We start from the raw sequence: 14,696 nt of genomic DNA, 5'->3' as shown, positions 1-14,696 counted from the left end.
AAGGGGGAATCATTGAAACATTGAACAAGGGCAAGTTGAGTTAAAATCCTCACGAGTGAGCTAGCGGCGATAAAAATGACTGTACGTCAAATACTAAAGCGAAGTAATTTAAAATCAAGTTTGGTTCTCGCAGTCAGTCAAGCCTGAAGCAGCATCTACTGTGTCACTTACCCGAACAGTCTTCCAAGTTTTCGATATCTTTCGTAGTCAATAAGGGGCATGGGCTGGAAGGCAGGCAAGAGAAAATGCGCGTATATGAAGTGAGATATATTTCTGGGTAATTATGCACTTTGTAATGCTTCTGCATTCGTACGTGCTGTCTTTTTCTTCGTAACAGGATAAAACGTACGCTATACGACAGCCGATAATATATGCCGTTACCACAGCAAAACCTGAAGTACGATTACCAATTTCTTATTGTTTCTAAGCTGCTTGAACCCACCTGAAGCGCTTCGAAAACCGCACGATACGATGACAGGTGGTGGTTAACTGAATAAGCTAAATAATACAGAAAAAGTGTCTTATGAGCAAAATGTCGAACCACATATTGATGTGTCTTGTCAGGGTGTGTCTCCAACTCGCACACCGAAATTCCTCCGCTCTGGTCAGTCACAATCTCGTCACCACTTTTACAGGCGTTAGTGTTGTTGATACAGACGTACGCTTAACTGGTGGTAAAGACATAGGCCAACGAGACCCACAGATGAAACACGCAGTATACAAGAACAGGTATAAGACAGGACCTAGACAAGAATGCATATTTCGCAGCTACGTGAACCGTCACAGCAGAGTTTTAGCAGGTTGTGCTGGTGCTGACATTGTGATAATCTTGTAATCTGGCGATGATGTCACGTAACAGAACATACTTTCTTTATTATTGTGCTCCACAGTCAACCTCAGAGCCGTTTATCTAAGCATGCTGTTGGTGTAACGGGCAATCCACACATAAAAATATGGTTGTGATAAAAATTTAACAGGCAAAGTTTCGCCGCAGTTCGCACCTTGAGCAAACGACGCATTGCCGGGCCAAGGATCAAGGAGAACGGCTCGTACGGAACATTTTGGTTCTTCCAGTAGTTCCTGTTCCTCGCAGCGTACCTGTGGTTAGCATATACGCAGATCATGTTTGTCGAGGAATGATTGATTGATTGAATGAATGAATAAATGAATGAGTGAAAAAAAGAATTATATGGCGAATTATTACGATTGAACTTGTTTTCACACGTTTTTCACTTGTTGACTCGAATTGAATTCTAGGGTTTTACGTGCCACAAGCACGAGTTGATTATGAGGCCCGCCGTAGTGGGGGACTCCGGATTAATTTCGACAGCCAGGGTATCATTGCCGTGCCCCCAACACACGGGACACGGGTGTCTCCGTATTTTGCTCCTTGCTAAATGCGGCCGCCGCAGCCGGGATTTGGGGGGCTATAACGTAAAACTATTCCAAACTTTTCTATTCCGATTCTGCTATCAGCCCTCCACGATTGGTCAAAAACTTTTTTCGACCACGCCTATTTCCCCTGTCTGTCACGCGACGTCGCAAAAACCACGATACCTCCCCACCTGATATGATGTGTACTCACTGATTATGCATGAATTGACAGAAAACCCAAAAACAGTTGTTCCTGATTCGACCCTTTTTCGCCATTAGCCCTGGGCTATTGGTAAATAGTTTTCGGGCTGCACCCACTTCACCTGCCTGTCACGCGACGTCACAAAACCGCACAAACTCACCGCGTTAAAGTGACGTGTACGCGATTACGACGCATTAATATGCCGAACAAAACTGAATCTTCTTCGGAAGAGCCGAAGGCGGCCCCGTTCCGAAAGGAATAAAAGATGGCTGCCGCCGATCGCTGAGACGCTGGCTACTCGCACCTGCCGGAGAGCATGGGTGTATTTGCGTATAATAAAACTTTTTGCGTGGCCGTGTAACGTTTTCGAGCCCTTCCGGCACGTTTAGCACCTCATTCTGCCAACTCTTCTTTGCTGAGTGTCAGTTTTAGCGTCATTATTAAGCTTCCGTTGCATGCCACCGTCATTTTCGACCAGCCACCACAAGCTAAGTAAGGGAAAGCCGACCAATCGCAGACGCCGGCACCAGCCTCTTCATCCAGTTATCGATTTTCAGTGCACTGGCTCTGCCCCAGTGAATCCCTCTCCACTTGAGCGTTCTCCTCGCCTGTTGTCAGCCAATTAGATACGACATGCCGCTCAGTGTAGGCAATGTTATTCGTTTTTCAAGCAAACAAAAGTGACCTCCTATGAACGAGGAGAGCGTTTGATTGGTCTGTTCAGACAATCCTGGTGGTTCACAGACCTAAGCTTGCGTAGGCGCTTACGCAAATTTGACGTCAGGAGATTGGAATAAAAACACAGCTCGCTTGTGGTGGTGGTGTGTCTGTGTAACGTCGTCTAACTTACACACCAGCTTCGCTGTTCATCCGCTTTCACTGGATGGAATGGAGGCGGATTTCTTTTCATTTCTTTCTTTTCTTGCTTTGGATCTGTGCTTTGCTTTCTTTTTGCGTTTTTCGCGTACGCGATGACATTGTTAGGATGGGGTGCCACTGCGACTCTAGCCTAGCGCGTCTCCCTTGGCAAGCAAAGCCCGCTGGGTGAGTTAATCGCACGTGCACTCGAGTCACGGGAATGATAACACTTCAGGCGAATGAGCCGCGAGATACGAGATGAGCAATTGCGTAGGTCACATCGATTAAGCGACCGGTGATGACGAAAAAGCCGGAGTTTTCCAGAAAATTTCAGACGACACTTGAGAAGCGGCATCCAAGCCACACCTTGTCACCCTTGTGGTACCACAGAGTTTTATGTCGTGAATGGCAGTCGATCTTCGAGCGGTGCTGGGACGCTAACGTGTGACGGTGAGCGACGCGACATGCTTCGGGAGGGCGAAGAGTAAAAGGCAGAAAAGTGTCAAGGCAAATGCGAGGTGGCTGAATATAAAGAACATAAAGGGGCTGTGACCAGTGGTTTCATGTTTTGCAATGGTATAGGGGCACATAGTAAAAGGCAAGGTGTCATTTTGCTTTGCGTCGACGTAGATTTAAAGCGCGTTCGTCAGAGTTCGATTGGTGCGCTACACGAGGCCACTAGTCTGCGGATGATACGAAGTCAAGTGGCGAAACCGGCAAGCACAAAGCCGCAAGAGCTCTTCGATAGCGTCAACCATGGACTGGGGGCCGCGGAATAATAGTAAAGAAATTATTTCCAATACATTTGGGTCAATACTGAGCCGCCATCAGCGCCGATAACGTGCTCTGATGTTCCCTTTAACGGTGAACTATAACAATACATTTGGGGTGATTTTCACAGGAGCCTGGTCCATAACGCATTATATTGAAAGAATGCGCTGCGAGTTGCACACTGATGGAGCGTAACTTAATTATGGTTGGAGCCATGCAGTAGAACGAAATGAATGAGTGTGACATCCCGGATCACAATTGAAATAAAGATTGCGACAGTGTTCGCGTTGACTTTACTACTAAAAAAGCATCAGCTGCTTTATTGCGACCGCACAATTGGTTCTCGGAATACAAGCAGTCTTCAAGGCATCTGGCCTCTTATTTTCCTTTTGGGTTCCTAAGCAGATCAATTTTTAAAAAGACGCGAGTGTTCTAATGAGTGTGTCACCGTTGTTCGTCTGTTTAACTTACGTAGTATCACAAGTTATGCCATAATAATGCTGCGCACACTCTCAAAGAGGCCTTCATTCCATCTTTCTTCAGCAAGAACAAAACTGGAAGTACAGCAGAACATACAATGTACGCTTGCGCAGGTCGCAACGCCGAAAGTACTCACAAGTAAAGAAGAACGCAGACGAAGACTGCTAGGAGAACCCAGTCCACATTGCCAAAGCGCTCCATCGAGCCTTGGTATAGCAACTTAAGATTGCGACTTTCCAGGCCCGATCTTCCTCTTGTAAACGTAAAAGTTCGCTTTCAAGGTTTGAGCGAACTGAGTAATTGACACATCCAGAGGGTGAATAAAGTTGTGCAACGCCGGGCCGGCTTGTGTTGCGCAGCGGGCGAGTCAAAATCTCTTGGAGAGAGAAACCAGGGGAAGGCGGCAGATGGGGGGAGCGCTGGAGGAGGGCTCAGCTCCCGCAAGTAGAAGCAATGGACACGCTCGCGTAAGTGACGCCGCAGCCAGACAATATATGACGCATTCGCTAAAGAAAACAAGTCTTGAAAATTCATGCTTATCTAAGCGTGCATTTGCAGTTTTTTTAGACGCTTAATCTAAGCATGATAGTTCTCCACGCTTACCGATCACGACTACTAAAAGTGATCAGACTTAGCAAGCTCTTCGCGCTTAGCAGGCGTGATAGGGACCCCTGTTCCCACGCTTATTACGGCATGACCGTTATCCACGTGTCACGTAGTAGTGACGGTGAAGAAGCCAGCAGCAAAACTGCGAATAACTTTTTGTTGGCCGAACCTGTGGCCTAAAAAGTAAGTTACACTCAAAGCACAACGATAGCGGTCAACACAGTAAGCGATCGTCGGAATCTTATCAGCGGGTCAAGCGCGTCGGCTTCTATATATCACTCGTCGAAGGTTGTGTGTATTCGCTGGTGCACGCGTGCTTCGCAGAAACTACTGCACAATTCCTGCAGCGCATGCAGTCTGATAATACAAGGTTCGTCGAGGACATACACAGCAGAAAGAAAGATAACATTGGGTAAGTTCCAAATTACGCTGACGCGCCTTGCGCTGAGCGATAACGTTTAACGTTTGTTTAACAGCGGTCACCGGAGAAAGATAAACAAGCACACGTGTCACACGCTTAGAGACGGCGCCTAAGAAACGGCACCCGAGGGGGAAGGGTAATGAGGTGAGGAGAATTCTTCATCCCCCTCGCCTCTTCTCTGCATGCCATGGGAGGCAGCCAAGTAAATAACCTCCTTGGAGGCAACGAATAAGCACCGGCTCTTGTCGGCTTTTGTCGCTTCTCAGAATACAAGCTCTTGGCAGTCCTCTTTAACTTCTGCTCCACCGGCGCAGACTGCAACGGACCAAGACGTTATAGCCATAAAGAACGGAATTCAACAAGAGGGGAGATTCGCCAAACCCTGGAAAAAGGAAATAAGTCACGCTAGTGTTAATGCCGCCCGTTGCCTACCCCAACGTCAGAAAACAAGGAATGTGAAATGAAGTTGTATTTTTATTGCGTCACCTAGCAACAAGCTAACGGCACGCTAGACGCGCAAGATGGCTGCGTCATGCGCCAGACACGCCACCTAAGCGAGCGCGAGGCCGGCCGCGCACGTAGCATTCGCCTGTTCGGCGAGCCGTCCGTCTTTTCCATTCTTTCAACTTTTTTTTATGTAGCCTGGTTTGTTGGGCTCCCGGCGTATTCTTGCGTTCCTTCAGCACTTGAACACGGCATCACTGCACTATTGGACTAAAGCAAGGTGAGAAATTAGTTTTGACAGTCTGCGATGCATTTCAAGTAATTGAGGCTTACGGCGCGGATCTGAGACTTGTGGTGCACACAGCGAAAAACAGGTAGGCCGTCCTGGCGCAGTTAATTTGAGGTAATGAATCGTACGTGTTTGTGACGCTTTCTTTGGGCTCCAACATTATTGTAACCTATTTCAGTAGTTTTTGGGAACGCTCGCCGCATGCACCCGGCTTAGAGACGCAGTTAGCGAAAAAAGAAGCTCGGCCGCCGTGACGCAGTCAGTTTCGTGTGTACTGAACCTTACTAGCATAAGTTCGTGGCGCTTTCTCTGACGTCCAAAATTATTCAAAATCAATTTCGGTACATTTTGGGGTACTTTTGAGGCACATTGTCTGCACCCGGCGTTGTGGCGCAGTAAGCGAAAAGCAGTTCGGCCGCGGTGACGCGGTTATTTTCGCGTGTACTGAACCTTACTAGGACAAGTTCGGGACGCTTTCGCTTGCCGCCAACATTATCGTAATTAATCTCGTTATTTTTTTGGATACTCTCGAGTCACGCTGGCCGCACCCGGCTTTGTGACGCAGTTAGCGAAAAGCAGCTCGGCCTCTATGACGCAGTTAGTTATATATATACATGCACAATGCAGATCGCGCGCAATGCAGATGATCTTCATTTTGCGCTATATGCTACCATACTCACAGTGGTACAATGTACAAGACTTCGATTCTCTCACTGACCAGAGCAGATGCCAATTATAAATCTGCGGAGAGAACGTATAGGCTGTAAGATCGTTCCTGACTGAGGTGTGAAATCATATTTATCGCTATCACTGGCTGGAAAACGACGGGAAAGTTTTTTTTCTTCTTAAGCGTGTTTACCGTATTTACACGTAAATAACGCAACCACAAATATAATGCGAAGGGGCCCTCTGGATTATCAGGAAAAGAAAAATATGTAGTACGCTTATAACGCGCGCTTATGGCGCAGAGAAGCAGGAAACGGCGATTAAAGGCAGGTGCCCGCGAGGCTTCAGTCGTCGTTGCTGCGAACTGCGTGTTTCTAAATCTTACAGGGCCAAGTATCTGACGCATTTTATGCCCCCCCCCCCCCCCCCCCCATCAAAATACACCTTCTTTCGGTGCTCACGCTTGTCGAAAACGCGACGAGCCGTTGCCGAGAGGGTTAACACGGGAGTGCGTTGCTTGCGCCAGAACGGGCAAAAGATAACGCCGTATAGAGCTAAAGAAACCAGGAACATGTAAGACAATAATTTTGTCGTCTGAACCACGGAAAACAGGCTTTGCACCCACGAATTTGTCTTGAGTGTGAGTAGAAGACATTCGGCGAGCATCAAGGATGGTCTGGCTGAGAGCTTGTACACAGTGTTGGATACAGTGTTGTATCCAACACTGTGTACATATAGCGTACCATCGCGTCGGCTCAGGCCAAGTTGTGTCGGAAACGCCAAGTAGCCAGTGCATTTGGGCTTTTAAAGTGCAGGAAATAATGTCCGCGAATGGGGGAATGCTTGGAAATAAGGTGCTTTCTTCCAACTTTATGCTATTGTTTGGGATGTCGGGCATTTTCTACGCCGTATATGTAAAAGCGACTTGCTTTTGTTTGCTGTTCCACCCATTCACCACTGTCGCACGTTTTGCTTTTACACGCTCTTTTCCTATACTTTTCAGCTGATGCCATCCGGTGGAGCTTCCTACGGCAACTACTACAGGTTTATATATATATATATATATATATATATATATATATATATATATATATATATATATATATATATATATATATATATATATATATATATATATATATATATATATATATAATGCCCATGCCCTGCCAGAATGTGCAGGGCACAACTCTTTAAGCAAAGTGGCATGGGTTTTAGGAACCACAATGCGGGTAGTGATCCCAGTGCGTTATATTCAGAAGTCCACACTTATGCGTGTGATTCTGCAAGAGCGGAACAAAGGGAAAAGAAAGGAAACAATTAACAGAGATAAGAGTTATTTCTGAAGTGCGTGCGACACACAAACTCAGTATGGAAGCGCTTAAGTCGGGCCAGTTTCGCTGCAGCCCCACCTTGTTCATTCGCCGCACGCTTGAGAGCCGCACAATAACAGTGCGCGTGCACGCGCCCGGTCACGTGCGCCCGCCTTCAAAAAAAAGTAGCCGTTTCGCCCGAAAGGCGAAGTATGGATTGCGTTGGCAAATAGATAGTTATTCGAAGTAAGCAGTCTATGCTATACGTTCCTTGGCATCGTTATCCATCGGCTTCACATGGTGCGCCTTCTCTCTTATTTATTTATTTTCGTTACTTATGTAAACGTTTTTTTAGAGCGCAGCTCTTTGGCGTCCGTTCCTGGGTTTCGCGTCGTCGTCGGCGTTGTCGTCGGCCTCGTAACCAGCTCCGCCCCCCTTTCATCCCCCCAGCGCTAGCAGCGACCGACTGATACCGCTGGATGCCGCTGACGCCGCTAGAGAGTCAAGATAACGTGACTGCATAGAACACCGTCGCCGCCATGCAGAAAGAGGAGGAAAGGGTCCCCCCCCCCTGTTCTTGTGTGGCGGATAGGGTGCTCTTCAGTTGCCGACGCGCCGGTTATTTCACGTAGGCCCCGGCACGTCGACGAATACGTGACCACCTTCCCACGGCTAGACCTGGTTCTTAGCGCTGCGGAAGCGAGGGTATCATATTGTTTGTGTCGGCATCGGCGGCGTTGTCCCTGAAACCAACTCCGCAGCTGGGGTTGACTCACTATCGGCGTCAGCGGCATCAGTCAGTCGCTGCTATCTCTTCCCTCCTCCCTTTATCGTGTTGTCCGCTTGCTGCGCGCGCTTCTGCCCCCATCGTTTGCCGCTGGGTGTACACGCCGCCCCCCTCCCCCCTCTTCCTGCGAGTCTCCGGTTGTCAAAGCGCCGGCTCGAACTTAATTCCTTTCTTCGCTCCTCCTCCAATGCAACCCCTGTGCGGTGGCAATCAGAGAGCCAGATCGGTGGCGGCGGATCTGTATATGTGCACCGCCCGAGCCGAAATTGCCGCTGCCGTTCGCCCTGTGCGGTGGCAATCAGAGAGCCAGATCGGTGGCGGCTTGACATAAAGACAAACAGCAATTTCCTAACACTTATGCGGGAGAACATCCCGTTCCTCTCGCTCGTAACGCGTCCCACGGCTGTGACAACCTCGCGAGGCACTTGTATAGATCTCGTCTTTGAGAATCAAGCATTCGTGTACCAAGTCGAACATATATCAGTCTATTTCTCCGACCACAAAGCTTCCTTCATGACTGTCAAGAACTGTTAGTGGAGTCTTTGTTAAAGGAATACGTGTGAAAAATAAAAAAAAATTCTGTGATAGCGCATACATGTGTTGCTCGATTTCTTTGCCTCAATCTATCGAAAAGGTGAAACAGCTTATTTGCTGCGCTCAAATTTCGCTTTAGGAAGTAACGTAATCGTCGGTAATTTTTTTTTGTAATAATAAGCGGTAGCAGGATTAATTTACTAAAAAGACGGGGTAAAAACATTGTGTTTAGCTGCGAGCAGTGGTACGGGCAATGTATGTGTTTATGCAAGAGCGCATCATGTGCTTACCGTAGAATTTTGTGGCTTATACTCGTATGCAGCGGAAAGATCTCGTTAAGGTTATGTGCAGTTCAAAGACTCATACATACCAGTCTATCGGAAAGTGAGGCGAAGTCTTTTATGAGAACCTGCTTTATCAAACGTGGTTCTGCAACCACCAGTGCCGTCTTGCTACCTTCGTAGATGCTGAAAATATTTGTTGAAAACACCAATTAGAATGATTGGAAATGCTGAAGTTGGGGTCTTTTTTAAAGCATCCTTGCTTCTTCCATAATACAGACAGAACTTAGCATGGAACAAATAACAGAATTTGCGGTAATCTAAAAGTAAAACTCAAGTAAGTACCATAAAGGAAATGAAGCTCTGTTTAAATTCATTGAGTAATTAAGCCCCGTGTAATATCATTATCTCAAAACGTTGGATGATCCTATAAAATTATATGGGATTTTTAATTATGTCAAAATAAGGCATTGTAGGATATTATGGTTATGGGGGATTGATCGAACTTTCAGCAGGGGGAATCGAGTTTAACATTGCACCTGTGGACTAGCGACAACAGATAAAGCAACTGTGCGTCAAATAAATTCAAAAGCAATAAAATTTGAAATAAACGTTGGTTCTGGTAGTCAATCAAGCCTGAATCAATGCCTATGTCGCTTACCCGAACAGTTTTCCAAGATTTGGCATCTTTCGTCGTCGATAAGGGGAATCGGCTAGAAAGGAAGATAAGCGAAAATATGAAATCAGATGTATTTATTATGTTATTATGCGTTTTTTTATGCTGCTGTAATCTGCTGTCTTTTTCCCCGTCACATGGTCAACCACATGATATACGGCAGCCGATAACATGCGGCTTCCACAGTTAGAAATGGTACAAAGACAATTAGATTCGTCTTTTTTTTAGGAAATACAAAAGATTCGACTCTACTTTACAGCTTATGGCCAGGAGTTATGTTTCTGCCCTGGAGCATCGTTGAAAAATATCTCCCCTTTCTTTTTTGCATAAGCTTTTGAAAGCCACTTCGAGATACCTGTACCATCATATCTTGCCCCTTCAGAGACACGAAAGACTTGGCACTCTCAGGAGCATGTACTAAAGACTATTTGTTTCCGGAGGAATTCATTTTGGCACAACTTTCTTACGAGGACCATTTCCGAGTGGAATTTCTTTACAAAGTGAGTTTCTGAAGCACAAAAGCTTTCCCGAGCTCTTGAAGAACATTTCATGAGTTAAGTTAGTCGTTTGGCTGAACTCCAACCACATTTTTAGTGTGGTTCCTAAATTTTGTAATATCTTACATCATTTTGTGTATGTGATAAGTGTATGAATATTGCATTTCAAATTTATTTTCTACTTGAGTATTGTCAGAAAGCTTTTTTAATGTCTTAGTTTTGCTTGCTTGTCGCCATGAATGTATCTACTGCCCCCATTCGTGGTTGTGCCTGTTTTATATCAATCCACTCCTGCCTGGGTATGGCCTGAAGCATATTGAAATAAGTAAGTAAAGAAATGAATAATTTAGTTATTTAAGGAATAAGAACATTAAGTGCGATTACTCGTTCGCTTATTGTTTCACCGCTTCTTGAACATGCCCAAGTATTTCGCGCATCGTATGATGCGACTTTTTCAACCAATAAATTCGACATTACATAACGGTAAGTTTTACAGACACGACATATTCGAGAATGCATATTTCGATGCAACGTGTACAGTCGTAGCAGAGTTCCCGCAGGTTGTGCTGGGTGCTGATGCTGTGATTATTTCATATGCGCTCACCAGTCAAAACCGGTTGTGGGTGCGCATTTACGACGCACTTCTTCATCATCTGCATATTATCATCATCATGTGTATGCCCTCCTTATTCATCGCGCGTGTGGGCGCATCATCGGCGTGGACTGTGCTGCACAGAAACTGAGCAGGAAATATACCTTGAACAAACGACGCATTGCAGGTCCAAGAATCAAGGAGAATGGCTCATGCGGGACATTCTGCTTTTTCCAGTAATTCCTGTTCCTCGCAGCATACACAGACCATGTACACGCCAGGGAATGAATGAATGAATGAATGAATGAATGAATGAATGAATGAATGAATGCTTCAAGTCAGACTTCTTATCCAAGATTTTGTTCGAGGTTCTGTGATTTGCAATATTCCTGTCGTTCTGCAACCAGAGATATAACCGAATACTTGTTTACCTAAATGTTTCAAGCTGTGACAGGAACTAGCTTGCCGACGCGCGTCAAGGAGCACGAAATCGGGCAAGTATAAGGCATGGCTGCATCGTTGTCTATGTTGCAATATTATGTTATTTTCTTCAAATAAACAACCGAATACTGCGAAATAACGAACTTGGAGCTTTGAAATAATTTAATAGTCTAAACTGATTAAGCGTTTATATTTAGTGACCGTTTAAGCACCCATGTTTGAAATCAGGTCATAAGCGGCATTTGGCGACGACAAGCAGCTATAAGAGTTCAAAGCTGCACACACATCACCTCGTATATTTAGCGCTATAGACACCCATACCCTTCACCACGTTAGGGGCGGAACTGATCCGATTGCTGCGTGTCTCGTTGCCGATAGGTATTAGTGGCCCCAGTTAGCTCGGTTGTTACGGCACACTGGGCCAATCAGGGCACGCTTTGTGTTTTCACTCGGACAGGGGAAGTTGTTGAAAGCGGTTGTTGGCGCCGACGTCCGACGATGAAGCTGTCTGAAATCCGCGGCTTGTTTACGCGATTCTGTTGTTATGGGTTCGCCAAAAAGACCGCACGTAGGGGCAGACTCGTTGTAATGGCGGACCACAACGCAAAGCCATTTCCGGAATAACGATTTACTCTGCGCTTATCGCGAGGTCTAGACGAGCTACCATCATTAATTATTTTAATTGCCATTAGAATCATTTGGGAATTTCACCCAGTCTGTGTATGTACGTGCCCGCCAGCCTCTTTCCAGAAAACTTGGGCCACAGGGACACATTCAAGTGGGTCGAGCACCGGGCTGCTGTGCTGAGGGAAGCCGGGTTCAAAACCAACCGTCAGACCAACTTGCGTCGCTGGGTATGCAACTTTCGGCATGTGTTACCATAATGTTGCCTAAGTTGCCATAATGTTGTTTGCGCGTGCTCAAAAGAAAGACAACCTTGCCTTTCTTTTTGCCTTTCTCCTTTCTTTCTTTATCTTACTTTCTTAGTTACTGAATTTATTACTTTTATTTATTTATTCATTTATTCATTTATTTATTTATTTATTTATTTATTCATTCATTCATTCATTCATTCATTCATTCATTCATTCATTCATTCCCGTCCTATTTTTTATTTCTTTATATATGGAGAACAACTGCCGAGTGATTCAGAACAAGATGCTAAGTGAACAAAGCATGTGCAGATTGATATGTAAAGACGCGCTGAAAGTACTCACAAGTAAAGGAGGACGCAGAGGAAGACTGCGAGGAGCGCCCAGTCCGAAATGATGAAATGCTCCATTCCAAACAGTTTGGTACAAGAGCCAGAGACTCCGACTTCCCAGGTACGATCTTCCTGCAGCTTGTCAAAGTAGTACTTAGCTTCGAGACCTACCGTCCTGGCGGGTAATGAGCACACCTCAAGAACGCGAATGAGCTTCCGGAGTGCCAGGCGACATGCGTTGCGAAGGGGGAGGGCAAGGCTCTCATCGCGAGGGGAAGGTGGCAGATATCTCCTCCCGTGCGCAGACGAAGCGAGGGATACGCTAGCGTTAGTGACCCGCAACGAGGCAAAAATACAGTAGTGATAGCAGTATTACACTCCTAAAAAATATTTACACCCTTTGGTGCTTAGCTGGTCCCACAACATTATTCGCCATATGTCTTGCCCGCATTTTCTTTCTCTAACGCTGCGAGCCGCTACTTCCAAGTCACGAACGACTTGCGCGTCATGAGCGTGACACAGCATTCTCGACAGGAAAGGAGCGAGCGCCGAGTTTTGGCAGAAAGGAAAGGCAGGCAAGCTAGATGACGATTATTGTTGTGGGAAAAATATACACCCCAGAGGGTGCAACCGTTTTGAGAGGGTACTTTATGAATAGGATGGATGGATGGACGGACGGACGGTATATATACATATATATATATATATATATATATATATATATATATATATATATATATATATATATATATATAGTAGCCCGAAAAAGCGACAGTCACAGGATTGTGCTAGTTATAAAATGACTGTTACCGCGCAATTTACTTAGATCGCATCTATACCAGCGTCTAGCGGAGTGTCTTCACATGATTATTTCAGCAAAACATTCTCGAAGCCGCCTTGTCAGCTTCTTTTCGGCTGGGTACTTACTCTTCGAGGGCTTCCAAAAAAATCAATAGCTCGTTGACAACGTACGCATGTGCTAATGGGCTCATTGCCTAATTGTCGGTGAAGTGCCATCTTGGGTGTCGGCTTCATCAATGGTGCGTAATTCCATTCCCAATGTTTCAGTTCGTATGTAAAGGTGGTCGAGAGAAACGAAGACATAGGACATGGCAATGCCACCCACAACAGCCACCCGAACCCCTGCCCGAGCTCCAATGATGCCGGCACGAGACATTAAACGCCTCCTGCGGGACTGTGAGGCCCTTCACCCGCTACAAGACAAGCCAGGCTGACGTGTGCCACTCCAGGTGCGCCAAGGAAGCGCTCCTCTACCTATTGGAAGTTTGCTCGTCAATCCAGCTTGCAAAAAGAATCTAAAAGCCGGGCTATTCATGTTCTTTAATTCTAACTCTATCCACAGCGTGGGTCGACTTGCGCGCATTTCTGCACTGCCGCAATGTGGGTGTCATTTACCCAGTAATAGTAAGTTTTATTAGTGCAGGACCAGACCTCCATTTTTGCGATAAATATAAATAAACCACTTGATTTGGTGGACGTGAAGCGTGTTCTGCGAAAGACGTTCATTTTGCTCGCTAAAGGCTGTGCCCGGCTGCAGGCTTCTGCCGGTTTCTGCCGCAACACCTACTCCAATTTCTATGGCGCCATGCGTCATACACGAAAAGCACTATACGCCAGGTTTAACTTGCCTTAAGGTGAAGTATTCAGCAAACAGGGAGCCGACAAGGGACGATTATAAAGCCGAGTTGTGACATTTAGCCTATTTGGTTGAACACTGTGCCCCAACCAGTGCCCACTTCTGCGGCACACTTCACTAACGATGTTTTGAATTGAATTCTTGCGATTTACGAACCAAACCCGCGATTCGATTATGAGGCACTCCGTAGTTGGGCGACTCCGGATGAATTTTGGCTACCAGGAAATATCTAACGTGTCCCCAATGCCCGGGACAGGGCTGTTTTTGCATTTCGCCCCCATCGAAATGCGGTCGCCGAGGCCGGGATCGTATCCCGCGACGTCGTGCTTAGCAGCGCAACACCATAGCCGCTAAGCCACCGTGGCGGGTATAACGATGTCCACAGCACATCGATGCCGTGTTCCCTGTATGTGCTTTAGGGGTTGTACGTACTCTCGGAAGCAAATGTTTTGAAACCAAGGCATCGGCAGCAAACTGAGCATTTCTTTTTCTAACATAACGAATTCATTGCATAACACGCGCACGCGGGCTGTAGCACTTAATTTCGGCCTGCATTCCTTATGAAGAAATACTTTCTTGCTGCGCTTATCATCCCTAAACTTT

At 46.1% G+C, this 14,696-nt stretch overlaps 1 protein-coding gene and 1 long non-coding RNA gene across 5 annotated transcripts in view; one reads left to right on the top strand and one right to left on the bottom strand.

The window, feature by feature from the left end:
* LOC142582888 (cytochrome P450 3A24-like) overlaps positions 1-10,973 on the bottom strand; it is a 42,787-nt gene extending 31,814 nt beyond the window's left edge. The window contains exons 1-3 of one of the 3 annotated variants that reach the window (XM_075692987.1): positions 3,822-4,004; positions 1,002-1,098; positions 172-224 (exon numbers count right to left, since the gene is read on the bottom strand). In XM_075692987.1, the coding sequence (XP_075549102.1) occupies positions 172-224; positions 1,002-1,098; positions 3,822-3,886 (215 nt within the window). In that variant the 5' untranslated portion in view covers positions 3,887-4,004. Of the gene's footprint in view, positions 1-171; positions 225-1,001; positions 1,099-3,821; positions 4,005-10,955 lie in introns of those variants that run through there. The other 2 variants (XM_075692988.1, XM_075692989.1) reach the window with 2 other exon arrangements.
* LOC142582893 (uncharacterized) overlaps positions 4,190-14,696 on the top strand; it is a 32,921-nt gene continuing 22,414 nt past the window's right edge. Inside the window, exons 1-4 of one of the 2 annotated variants that reach the window (XR_012828515.1) lie at positions 4,190-5,436; positions 11,972-12,086; positions 12,417-12,557; positions 13,505-13,686. This is a non-coding gene — a long non-coding RNA (uncharacterized LOC142582893). Of the gene's footprint in view, positions 5,437-9,010; positions 10,203-11,971; positions 12,087-12,416; positions 12,558-13,504; positions 13,687-14,696 lie in introns of those variants that run through there. The other variant, XR_012828516.1, reaches the window with a different exon arrangement.

The sequence above is a fragment of the Dermacentor variabilis genome, chromosome 5, assembly GCF_050947875.1.
Source record: "Dermacentor variabilis isolate Ectoservices chromosome 5, ASM5094787v1, whole genome shotgun sequence".
NCBI lineage: Eukaryota > Metazoa > Arthropoda > Arachnida > Ixodida > Ixodidae > Dermacentor > Dermacentor variabilis.
This window is presented reverse-complemented; position numbering and strand designations above follow the sequence as displayed.